The sequence below is a fragment of the Centroberyx affinis genome, unplaced genomic scaffold, assembly GCF_046629955.1.
Source record: "Centroberyx affinis isolate AG114_WGS23_722 - 3 ecotype Tasmania unplaced genomic scaffold, CSIRO-AGI_Caff_v1 ptg004100l_1, whole genome shotgun sequence".
NCBI lineage: Eukaryota > Metazoa > Chordata > Actinopteri > Beryciformes > Berycidae > Centroberyx > Centroberyx affinis.
Genome location: NW_027281879.1, coordinates 79,568 through 92,899, shown reverse-complemented (window position 1 = coordinate 92,899; position 13,332 = coordinate 79,568). Strand labels below are relative to the sequence as shown.

At 41.5% G+C, this 13,332-nt stretch overlaps 1 protein-coding gene across 1 annotated transcript in view; it reads right to left on the bottom strand.

Annotated features, from left to right (window-relative positions):
- nlrc5 (NLR family, CARD domain containing 5) overlaps nt 1–11,802 on the bottom strand; it is a 34,062-nt gene extending 22,260 nt beyond the window's left edge. The window contains exons 1-12 of the mRNA XM_071542414.1: nt 11,748–11,802; nt 10,072–10,421; nt 8,060–8,149; nt 6,421–6,606; nt 4,905–5,059; nt 4,532–4,663; nt 4,001–4,322; nt 3,111–3,537; nt 1,840–2,002; nt 1,331–1,461; nt 569–800; nt 167–405 (exon numbers count right to left, since the gene is read on the bottom strand). Of these exons, the coding sequence (XP_071398515.1) occupies nt 167–405; nt 569–800; nt 1,331–1,461; nt 1,840–2,002; nt 3,111–3,537; nt 4,001–4,322; nt 4,532–4,663; nt 4,905–5,059; nt 6,421–6,606; nt 8,060–8,149; nt 10,072–10,405 (2,411 nt within the window). The 5' untranslated portion in view covers nt 10,406–10,421; nt 11,748–11,802. The remainder of the gene's footprint in view (nt 1–166; nt 406–568; nt 801–1,330; nt 1,462–1,839; nt 2,003–3,110; nt 3,538–4,000; nt 4,323–4,531; nt 4,664–4,904; nt 5,060–6,420; nt 6,607–8,059; nt 8,150–10,071; nt 10,422–11,747) is intronic.
- Nucleotides 11,803–13,332: the final 1,530 nt, after the last annotated feature.

Sequence of the window (13,332 nt, the reverse complement as noted above, 5' to 3'; positions counted from 1 at the left end):
GTTTTACATATTCAATAAAATTTCTAGAATTTCCTCTTCACTTCGATGAAATGGAGTAAATTGTGTAGGAGAAAACAAATCAATACATTTTGAAACATTTTTCTAAGTCAAGGAGGTGAATGCTTTAGAAGTGTGTGTGTTTGCATGAGTGTTTGCATGTACTTACCTGAGGTAATGAAGATGACACCTGGGCAGGACATCCAAACACTCTGGCTCCATTGAGCATGCGCCGAAGTCCAAACCGACGCCCACATCACCAACTGAGCCAAACACAAAGGCCAATGCATCCATATCACTAGGCAGGAGCCGGATGTTGCGGATCTCCAGGATGGGTCTTGTACCCACAACCTCCTTGGCCAGTTGGCAGTCCTGGGTCTCTTGGACACAGTGGCAAAGCTGCAACACCTGAGTGGATGTATGGATGGATGGATGGATGGATGGATGGATGGATGGATAAGGAGAGAAATAGAGAGAGAGAGAGACAGAAAAACAGAGATAAATGCAAAAGGTCAAAAAGAGTCCAATCAAATTATTCATCATCTCACCCTCATATTTCAGTCTGGTCTACCTTTGGTCCAGTCAGGGTGTTGTTGCCACACAGGTTTTTTAGCAGTTTCAGAACCAGGGCTTGTCGTGTTTGGACCAATTTCAGGGCTCCTGGTCCACCAGAACCCCTGGCTAACTGAACCAGGGCCTCCCTGCAGAGGGGGGAAGCCAGACCACATACATACAGGTGCAGAGAGTCAGTAAAGACCGTCTTCCGGTCTGACTTGGTGGTCCAACGAGACTTCAGGTTGAATCTGAGGGAGAAATGGGGGACAGAGGGAGGGGAAGGAGCATGGTCAGTAGTTCTATATGATTAAGCTGAAAGTACACAACCATCTTGCTGTGGAACTCTCGCTTCCAGTGCTGAGATGTGACAGATTAGGAATAGTTCCTGGATTAGAGCATGAGTTTTTATGTTAAAATCCGACAGGACTCTTCTGGACCCTATATCATTATCCAGGTCACAAATACCTTTGAACAATACTGATTTTGGTGAAATTTTGGGCCTAAGCTTGGGTAAAAAACTACTACCTCTTGAGCGTGGTTCAGAAATCTTTCAGGTTTGCTTTGTATCAGGTGAATTTTTCAAGCCCAAGTTACATGTTTGCCTGGATCCTATTTTGAAAGGCCAGTTGAAAAGCAGCTGCAAAGCGCATTTGAGTAACACAAAGGAACTCATGGCTTGCTCAGGCCCATGACTGCAATTGCCTTGGGAAAACAATCACAATGTGTGTGCCCTATGCTTTTTCCTTTTGGATTTAATTCATAAACATGAATTCCTCACCTCTTCTTGAGTTGTGCCTCAGTAACATCTTCACTGGTCATGATTCTGAGTGCGGCCAGAAACTCCTGTATTGTCAGATGAATGAAGCAGTAGGCGGGCCCAAGCATCCCATCCTCATGTCTCAGCTCCACCTAATGACATATGGAGAGGGAAGTGCTCAGTACACAAAACACTAGAAACATGTTTTTTGTTTATTTTAACCATGAAATAGATTGACCAGTTAAATCCAAATGAGAGCTATGATCTATTATTGATTTCATGTAGCTTAAAGGGAGAAAAAGGGTTAAAGAAGGCAATGAGAGAAATTGAGACATGGATTGTGCAAAAGTGGGTGCAACTCATCAACAACATTAGCGTGGTGTTCCTCATATTTCGTACACACAGTGTTATCTTCAGGACTGAATTAGCTATGAGAGCAGTCCAGCCCAGATGGAAAACCCAAGAAAAACATTGAGGAACTTCCTGGTTCATGAATAGAACACACATGCACACACACAACCAGGTTTTACCTGTGAGAAGAGTCCTGTCCTAATGGAGAACTGGAGAACATCCTGAGAAATTTCTTGTTCCTTGAAGAGAATCTTGCTTTCCTCTAAACCTCTCCAGGCCAGCTGACTCAGCGCACACACCACAGACCGATACCGACTCAGAGTAGTCAGTAAAGACACTGGACTGGATGCAGGCAGAAACAGAAATTGTAAATTCAACTTGCATTTGATCATCATTTAATGAATTGCAACATTTGCTACATCTAAGCCTTACATTATAAAGTTCAAGTGAAAATTAAAATTCAATTGAAATTGAAAGCTAACTGATGCATACAATTAAAAACGTTTATGATTATGAGTATTTCTCAGGTGGGTTCGTTAAATAAAAAGTGCACTGTTGTACAAACCAGTAGCAATTAGGGTTGCAAAATTCCGGGAATTTTCAAAGTTGGAAACTTTCCATGGGAATTAACGGGAATTTATGGGAATTAACGGGAATTTATGGGAATAAACGGGAATAAACCAGGAATTTACGAAATTGAAGGTATGCTCTTAATAGGGAACTTAAATATAGTTGGGGAAAATATATTTTAGCATAATCCTGACTAAAACAACCAGATATCATGCAAGTACAGTTGAATATCTATGCTATTCCTCAATCACATGCACACATAGCACACTGCTTACTGCAGGGCTATTGAGACCACGCCCCCTACATGCACTGTGCATTCCTGTGCATTTTTGTGAATTTTTGAATGGGTTGGGTTGGGGGGATGAGTAATATTTAACTCAACATTCATGTTTTTGTTCTTCAATGAAAGAATTGATTGTTCAATAAAATATTTAACACTTGATAAAGTTCTACTTACAAATAAATCTGTTTTAATTGTATTATTTTGGATGGATGTCTGCTTATAACAAAACAAATATTTATGCTTGGATATGATACCTTTCCATTAAATTACCCTCAATTCCCAGTTAATTCCCATAAATTCCCATTAATTCCCATAAATTCCCATTAATTCCCATAATTCCCATGGAAAGTTTCCAATTTGGAATATTTCCAAAATTCCCCAGCTTAACTTCCCATGGAAATTTACCGGAAACTTTCCGGAAATTTACCGGAAATTTTCCACCCCTTTGCAACCCTAGTAGCAATACTACCATGCTTATGTTGAGTTGCAGCCCCTATTGCACAATCTACTTCCCAATTGCCTGAAGGCTTAAAAGTCTTGGTGTTCCTAATGTTTTGTACACACTTTGTGGCTGGTGTAAAATGGTATGGCCTCTACCTCTGTGGAGGAGCTGTGGTCTTCGGCCTATCATCTGTGGCTCTTCCTCCTCCTCTGTTCAGAAACGCCCCAAGAACAGTGAGGTAGACCTGGGTAAGGGAGGTGGGTATGTGGGGTGACGAGGATGGAGAAACATTTGTCCCATCCCTCGTTATGTCTTCATTTCCTCCTCCTCTTCCTTGTTCTCCCGTTCTTTCTTGAGTCCCTCCTCCACTGCCCTCTCCCCCTCTTCCTCCTCCTTCTCTTTCTCTAGATCGCTCTCTTTCTCTAGATCCTCTCCGTCCTCCTCTCCCTTCCAGCAGTAAGTGTTCCAGACAGATGCAGCAGATGTTGCAGAGTGCAGGGAGGGAGGACATGGCGAGGAGGTGTCGGCTAGAGAGGAGGAGATCCACTGCCTGCTCCCCAAGAGCTTTGTTTGTTGCGTGACCTTTAAAGTTTAAATGTAAGGGTTGGGGTTAGTTCAGTACAAAAAAATAAATCAATTCTGGGAAAACAAAACTAATTTATGGCAATTATACATGCAAATTAAGTAACATTTGCCCTATTTAAATGGAACTCATCTACTAGCCTGTGGTGTCTTAATAAGCTTATCTTTCCTTCAGGGACTTGGAAAGGCTTTGATAACAATACAGCCAGTGGCTTTTAGAGATCAATTTCAACACAAACCAAGTTAATCAAACAACAAGCAACCAACAAAACAGCACAAAATGTAGTCTATTAATAGTCAAAATGCAGATTTTAATAAAGCTGTTGTAAAAAAGAAAACTAGCCATTGAACTGCATTTACAGACTCTGCAGTGCACATAGCACTGAAAATACTGTCTCTCTAAATTAAGTAGAATAAAATAACAAATGCTACAAAATAAACATCAATAGATGCAAGTTTTCACCTTTTACCACAAAGTAGCTCTCAACGTACTCCTTGATCTCATGGCGCTCCCACCTCAGCAGCTCCCCCACATTATCTGCCATGCCTTCCAAATCCATGACATCGCGTAGACGGCAGGTGACCACCACAGTGCATCCTGGGAGAATCTGACGACTTAACAACCCTGAGATGAGCTCCGCAACGGGCCGCAGTATTTGTGGGTCTAACAATTCTCCGTTTCTCTGTGTCTCTATTCTGGTGATCTTACTGTGAAACTCATCATAGCCATCCAGCACCCAACAGCTTTGCTCTGGGTTGGAAAGGAGGTAATCCAAAACGGCACTCTGTCCAAACACAGGAGTAGAATGTGAGTAGAATGTAAGAATGACAAAGACACTTTGGCAATAGGCCTACTTGAATTAAAGATACATAATAGTGGGTATAATAGTTTTCTTTCAACGTAGCGTAACACAATTGCTATTTTCATGTTTAACATATCAGGAAATTCCTGCTTTAGCAAGCTACTATATCGCTCCTCTCTCTGATTGCATACCTTCTCACTGTCGTCTGCCTGTGGAGGGAGGTAGTACTGGAATAGCAGCTCAGACAGAGAGAGAGGGCGGGACAGTAGGTTCAGCTGACGAAACTCTAGAAGGACGAACAGGTGGGATGAAGGGATGGGGCCCTGGATGACAGGGAGGGAGGGGGAGAGAGAGAGAGAGAGGGAGATAATGTGGGATGAAGGTAGGAAAGAGGAACATGAAGAGGAAAGAAGGAAGGAAGGAAGGAAGGAAGGAAGGAAGGAAGGGTACAAAATAAAAAACATTGTAATATATCATTTTAATATTTAATAAAACATAGTAATTTAACCAAGTTCTGTTGATGACACACTAAAGATGAGACATAAAAGAGAAATGCAGACTCACCAGGTTCTGTGCCCAGTGTTGTCCTAGACAGGACATCAGCAGAGTTTTCCCTGATCCAGCCTGGCCCAAGAGAACTGTAACCTGTCCTGCAGATCCCTGGAGGAAGGACTCCAGTGTCACTCTGGACTCCATAGATCCATAATCTCCATCAGAGTCTGAATATTTATTATTTATATATATATTTTTAGTCAGCAAAGTGTGAGCATTATACAGCAGACCTTAATAAAGCTTGTGCAGAAAACATTGAACATACAAAAAATGTATGGGCATCAATAAGACAAATGAACCAGTTTTTGAAAAGGGTCAATGGACTCAACAAAAGACTCCATTGAGTGTGCCCCCATGTTAAGCACTTTTGTATATTGTGGGGGTTTTTTTGTGTAATTTTTTGTATATTCTCGTTAATAAGGATTTTATCTGTCAAGATTTTATGAGCTCTAATGAGCTCCACTTTTGTATGATTACAGAATATTAGCTAGGCTAAGATGATGCTTCTGCTCTCACTGAGGCGACACCGCCAAATGTTTTTGGCTGGACCGCAACAATGGGGCCAGCCCTATAAACGCGAATGTCTGTAACTCACTGACTGACTGACTGAGTGATGAAGTTACACCATTGGTCGGCCGTGGCACGTGGCACATCATAGGATCACAGAGCCAAAAATTAGGTTTAGTTTTCTCTGCCATCTTGTTTCTCCGCTGAGATCGGGAGCCCGTTTCTCCCACACAGTAAGCAGGCTGACCAATATCATGCATGTAAGCTGAAGCTAACCGAAGCTAACTGAAGCTAAAGTAGAATCTATACAATTATATCATATCGCCGTTTATTTGGGATGTATATGGGATATGGGATCCCAGGTCAAATGTACCTGTGATGTACCCCAGGGGTCTATTCTGGATCCAGTCCTTTTTCCCAAATATATGCTATCCTTGAGCCACATAATTTGCAAACAAAATATTAGTCCATTGTTACGCCGATGATACCAATCTGGACCTCTCAATCATAGGTTTCACTCTCACCACTGTTATCTCCTCCACAGTACAGTATTAACAGTTAGAATTCAATGTTAAATTAACAACAGAAATCTTCAGCAATGTAGTGGGAAATTCATTGTATTAAAATTCTTGCTACATCTTTGGTGCTAAGCGCTTATTGCTGTGTTTTTGCACTGCATTTCCCGGAAATCACTTAAAAAAAACAGTGTTTGCAATACTGTGACGTCTTTCTTGGGTTTTCTGTTTAAGTTTGGTGGCACTCTTTTCTTTGTCTGTTCAGTCATGGTGGCTATCACTGCTCATGCTCACTACCCAGTTCTTCTTCTATGTATTCAAAACAAACACATCACTTCCTGTGTACCAGAATCAGTATGGTGTCACATCAATCGGCAATAGAGAGTAACAAAACGGACATTTATTTATATGAAAATGTCACAGATAAGACTTTTTGAGGACCTGCAGACATCCTGTCATTGGGGTCTTCACTCCACATGGTGGGAGTGCAAGGAAGCCATACTAACCTGGTGTTCTGTTGCCCCTGTCTCCTGGCCCAGGGGTTTGATCAGGCCTCTCCCTGCCTCTGTTCATGTGTCTTGGGCTGACCCATACATCCTCCAGCTGGACTTCCCTCACCAGGCGCTCTTTCAATCGCTTCCACCTCCTCAGCAGCAAACTCTTCACTGCAATGCTGCAGTGCTCCCAGTGGTCTGGGTGTGGGGTAGGGGGAGGGGGGCGGTCAGTAAACACTATCCACTGAGTTCAGTATATCACTAATAGCTTGCATGCTATTAGAATATCTGAAAATTACGTGTGTATTTTTCTTTGTCAACAATTGAAGCACTGTGTTTTTTTGAAAACGACTTAAAGGGATAGTTTTGTTCTTTGAGGATTGAGCTGTTTTTCCTACCCACCCAGAGTCAGACAAACTTATGGATGCCTTTTTTATGTCTCTGCATGCAGTTTGAAGGAACGGTTAGCTTAGCTCAATTGCTGCAAGTCCACAGGATCGAGTAGCAGCTCATCTCAAAAGTAGGGAAATAGTTCTGGTTAGTATATTCCGGCTCAAATAAACATACTTGTCTTCCTCACAGTCCGACATGATTAGACTATGGACATTTTCGATCACAAACATAGATGGCTATGTGGCTGGCTAGATAGCTCCCTACAGTTTTGAGTTTGCAAAACTGTGCTCTCGTGAGAAGAGAGCAGAGAAACCTGATGGTACATTCAAGACAACTGGGAACTGGGATTGGAATTTCCTATTTCCCACCACAGAGCATTCAAATGGTTGAGGTGGGAACCATGGAAGTATTATATTGGTGGGAATCTGAGTTCAGAGAAGAGACCCAAGTTTCTGAGGTAGGAAGTTTCCCAGCTAGTCGAATTAATCAAATTAACAACTTTATAAATACGGTAATTACAATGTATAGCTTTGTTAGACCAGCCATCCATCTTTGGAGAAGTTAAAAGGTCTACCTAATTTTGAGATAAGCTGCTACTTGATAGCCTAGACTTCCAGAAAATTAAGCTAAGCTAACTGTTCCTATTCCTTCAAAATGTACACAGAGACATAAAAAAGGCATCCATGGGTTTCTCTGACTCTAAGTAAGTAGGAAAAATAACCACATTCTCCAAAAACCAAACTATCATTTTAATAGAAAGGACTGCAGCTGAAGATATACTTGAAAAATTCTTTTGAATGTAGAAACATCAACATTGGTTTTGTAGCTTACAAAGATTTCAGTAGTAGTAGTATTTCTTTGGTTCAACACATGTAAACATCATATCTGGGTTAGAATAACCTTGTTAAGTTCATACTCTGATTATGAGAACCTGACTAAGATGCCTGGCTTACTCCCATAGCAAACAGGTTATTGTAGCATGTAAACAAATTACTGCTTTCACTTTTGGTTTTCGCTGTCTGAGCAAACTCACAGTGTTACGGGTACATTTTGATATCAATACAAAACATTACTATTGGGATCATCATTTTTTTTCCCAGTGTATTAAAAGTAACCTACTATTGCTCAGTCAAAGAGGCACAGGTAGACAGGAATATTCTGTTAATTGTTCATTCTTGGCAACAGGTAGCCAGGTCACGATGTGCATGTAAATGTAGCCACAGGGTAATAAAGTCTATGTGTTGTGCGTCTGCCTTACCAATGCGTGGGCGCTTGCTGGCTTGCTGCTCTGAGGGTGGCGAAGGAGACTTCTCAGCTGTTAGACTGTGGCTGCTGCTTTCAACGCCATCTACAGTGCAGAAAAAAACATAGAAGGAAATACTGTGGAAAACCAGAATATAACAAAAAGAGTAGTGCTGCATGAATCTTGCATATTTTTCCACTGGAATAACTACTATAGTTAGACTATCAATGTTGGCTTCAAAATCATCTGCAGAGACAGAAACAAATCATAAGGAAACACAGGGGAATCCCAGAGTGAAACAAAAGGAAAAAATGGATAAAACACATGCTGATCATTGTTGGCCAATTTTGTGGCAAGAACACTTCTGTCTTTCTCTTTCACTTTTTCACTTTATTTTGTCACTGATGCATTTTGGACCTTTGACTCAAAACCAAATGTCGATAATAAAAAGGAAACATCTTTAACTAAAACTCAGATATATTTTCAACTTGGAAAGTGCAGCACTTGCCTGTCACTAAGTATGTCAGCTCAAGAGTTTCGGGCTTACTAATTAGGCTACTAGAGAGATGATACCGAAAAACAATAAGACTGAGGTAAAGAAATGTAGACCAAGGAAATTTACAATTTTATAAGAAACAGTACACAAGCATAAAGGTCATGAATGAAAAAGGCATAATTTCAGTCACCAATCAACAGGAACTGGTGACTGTGACTGAATCAGGATGGAGAACATTATGAAAAACAAAAGTATTATGAAATAGTGTCCATGAAGCAAAATTAAAGTTGATACATTTTTGGACTCACTACACCTGACTAGTAAGCTTAACATTTAGTGGCTATCGGGTTTATTTATAGGGTCTATTGAGTTTGAATGCTGACCAACAAACTGGTTTTTCATAATTAGATCATAACAAATAAGACAATGGTCATGGATTTTACGTTTTTTATAGAGCACACTTGTAAAACCAGCACCACCAACAAAAAAAACACTTCACCTCCAGAGCTCCGTACTATAATAAAGTATACTTTATGTACTGTTTCTGCTGAGATGGGACCATACCGTCACTTCCCTTATACTGTGTTTAATTGTAGCGACGTCTTTCAACTGAGTTACATTTTGTGTTGGTAACAGGGAAATGCTATGCAAATACACCCAAAGCAGCACAAGCTCAACAACAGCTGGGTGCATGGTGGCAGGCGGCCTAAAGGTTAGTGAATTGGAGGAGGGTTGCTGGTTCAAATCCCTGGACTATCTAGTACAATTTCAGTCAGGGAATGTTGTGATATGACATTGCATCACTGTATGAATGCTAAGCAAGACAGTTCTGAGAAAGCATATGCATGCAAAATAAGGGTTAAAAAAATATAAAGTCTATACAACACACTTGCAGGCATGCACACACAAATACATAATCCTTTTTACACACACACACACTGGCACTCATATACTCTCATTGTCACACACACAGTGAGACACACACCATACACACCATCAACTACCTGTGTTTGTGAGAGAAGCTGCTTCTCTGGCTGGAGGATGCATGGCATCAACTGGACAGAGAGATAGATGCGCTGTTAGCCAGGCGAGCAGACAGACAGACAGAGAGATAGACAGACGGGAATCTTTGATTTTTTGGCCTGTATCTTTGAGAAGCATCAAAAATAATATCGCTCTTCATTCATAATATGTTATTAAACAAATGAAAAAGTAATTGTTTCACTTCATGCAGTCTTGAAGTCAGGAATCTGAGAACTGAAATTATATCACCTCCACTGGGAGATTGTTTACTGGTTTTAAAAAACATAATATGTCAGCAATTATTGAACTCAACACTAGACTTACAGATTTGTTAAGATGGATATTTTTGTAGTTTTGTATGTGCCTGACCACTTGAGAGAGAGAATGAGTCTTGGACTGTAGATGATTGGAGACGATATCACACACGATGACACACAGTACAGACACTGCAAAAACTAGCTCATATCCTACTACTATACACCCATGTATAGCGCCATCTCATACTCACTGGTTGGATATCCAGCCACTGATATGAACTTGGACTCCAGGTGCATAGGGATGTTCTCGCACAACATACACATACTCTGCAGAAAGTTCCGGCAAACCGCAGCGTTCGCCGTCCTTAAGTACTCCAACATGGCTGCGATGCGTTCTGGCGCTGCTGCAGATGAACTGGCGAGGGCCAGCTGGTCGACGCTCCTCCGAACATCGCCGGGCATCATGTCGCACAACATCATGATGACTTCAGGTGACTGACGGCTGAGGATGCAGGAGAGTTCGTTGGATTCCTGAGCCAAAACGGAGCACACATCTTCCTCCTCAGGGCCGACCTCCTCATCCATGGTCAGTCTCCATCAGCTGGGACACACACAGAGAGAAGCAAGCATGCACCAAGCACAAGTACACACACACACACATACAGCTTTAACTAAGTAAAAATTAGGCATACCTAATAAAACTACATGGGGTCAGCAGGGCAACAGTTTCATATGGTCTACCACTTATAGTTACACTTATAGGGAACCACTGGATTTAAGAATTCATATCATTCCTGTCATTTAGGACAATAAGTATGTGAACATAAACACCTCTCTCCCAAAGCCAGACCCCATCTTTCTCTATTTCTTTTGTCTAGTTTTTAAACACAGCAGCACGTGTTTGTAATGTAGCCAGAGCCACTGCTGGTCTCGCGCTCACCGATTTAAATTCTTTTTTGTAGGTTCTGCAGGTGAAAACTCCTGTCCTCAGTTGTTTTGTGCTGTGCTACTCTCACCTTATAGCCTGCAGAATAAACCCTGGTTCACTGAGGAAGACAACATGTATCTCTTTATTATGGGACGACTAAGGCAGTAGGCAACCCATATGTTCTTGCCAACAAGCGTGTATTTATTATTTATGATGTCGAGGGCACGAGATATGCCATAATGCCCTTGTTTTGATCAATTCGAGTGCATAAGATGCATATCGGATACATACATAAGATACATATTTTTCTTTACGTTTTTTTAAAGCGTGTTCTCCATTTACTCCTTCAGCAAGTAGCAAACAGATTCCACACGTTATGAGTTATCAAAGTGCTGACAACGCTGCCATGTAAGACGTTATTAGCCTACAAGAAACAACTGACATATTGAGAGCTAGCAGGTTATACCATAACATTGTCGATATGCAGACTGAAGGGATGTTATGAAGTATCGGTCGACATCCCTCCAACACCACGGCTCTTGTAAGTGCGTTGGTGGGCTTGTACTGTACTTTTTATGTGTATTCGCGCACTTTTTTTGCAACTCACGCGCACATTTTATATCAAGCGCACAAGTTAATAGGCTACTTCGTTACCACGAAATACAGCTTTTCCAAACAGGACGGCCACTGCCGAACTCTGCAGGCTATTAAACTGCAACTAAACTCACTGGCCCATATTGCCCTGGAATAACTGACTCTGTACAGCCAGAAAGCGTATGTTATTTCGCCGGGTTCCTTTGTTACCCTCCTCCGTGCCCACCGGCGAGGTCACTCGAGGTAACAAGTATCGCATCAGCCGCTGCTGAGCCTTGACGTAACGTCGCGTGCGTCCCACATACACTGTTTTCATACTACGCTCATACTGTATATGCGAGTATAACTCCGTCTAGGTCTTATTTAACGGTTAAAAGAGGCTAAGGGATATATAAGCCTACTCACCGTGCTGTCGTAGACTGCATCTCTTCTGCAGCCAGGGTGTCGATTTGTTAAAAAACGAAACCATGGATAGAGGATAGTTTTTGTTTCGATTTGAGTTTGCCCGAGCATCTCCGCCGACGTCTTTGATTCGAATGTTGCGGGGAGACAGTTGTGTTCCCGTGGTTTGACACTGTTACAGTGGATAGATAGATAGATAGATAGATAGATAGATAGATAGATAGATAGATAGATAGATAGATAGATAGATGCTATTCAAATACCGTCATTTTTTTTTATATATTTCACAGTATAGTAGGTCTGTTTACAGGTGTACAGAGTTGTGGGCAGACAGTGCAGCTCCCCCTCACAGGAGGAACATTATGCTGACATGGCAATACACTTATCAGCAACTGTTGCTGTGGTGGGGTGGTAGAAGGAAGTTGTTGTTTTTTTTTTTCAACTCATTGGGGTACTGTGTGTACATCCTCACAGATGCACCCACAGACTCTGCCAGTGCTGACACACACACACACAGAGCCAAGCTTGTGTTGAGAATAAACCTCCAGCAAGGAATATTCTATTTACTTTATGTAAACTATGTGTAGCAAGTGTGGAGCACTCACTATTTCTATGCAGGACGTCCCAATCTGATATCCAGAATACAAGCTGACATCAAGGCCAATTCAGGATTTTTTTTTTTGTATTGTTGTGAATAACGATGAGTCTGATGGTTAAAGTTTATTTGCATGAGTGCATTCAGGAAGAGACAGCACCAACAGGGTGAACACCATCTGTCTGTCTGCTCTTTCTTTCTGGCAAGGAACTCCCCTTTTATCCTGTTGTTACAGACACAAATAGAAAGTACAGATATTACCATGCATGGTCAGAAGTGAAGGGATTTCGGAACGACCGTTTTTCAATAACAGTATGTTTGTCTCCCTCTGGTTGCCAACCTATAGTCTACTAGCAGGCCTTTAAATGACAGAAGCTTCTAAAACTGCCTTGGGCCCTTTCTCGGCCTCGACAGTGACTTCCTTCTCCCCTCACTTTGTGGACTGTGTCACCTACTGTATCTTAATTTAAACATCCTGCAGATGGCACACCAAATGAGTGAAGCAACAGGAAAACATGCAAAGTAAGCACTTCAGCATACTTTAAGTTTTAACACATGGAAAAGTTACATTTGACCAGCTAATGAACCTAAATCGGTTCCGGGCTTATTTCTCTGTAGGAGGAGAAAAGACCGCTCGGGGTAGAGAAAATTAACTAAATTCAATAAAGACATCAAACAGAAATCAGTCACCACGCAATTCAATTTCCGGTATTCATTTGTCAACATATGACAAGCCAAATCTGTACATGGATCAGTCAAACTGGTTATTACTAATACTTAAAGCTGCTGTAGGCAGGTTTTATGAGATGACATTTTGCCACTGCCTGGGTGGGTAGTGGAGGGAGGGAGGGGAGGGGGACTAAGAGCACCTGTCTCCCTGTGGTTTTATAGTCAAATTAATTATGGTCTTTAAACTCACGTTCGTCATTAATCGTCAAACTCATTCATTCACTGTTAAGCATAGATTCTGACAACACACAGTATATAGTGAAC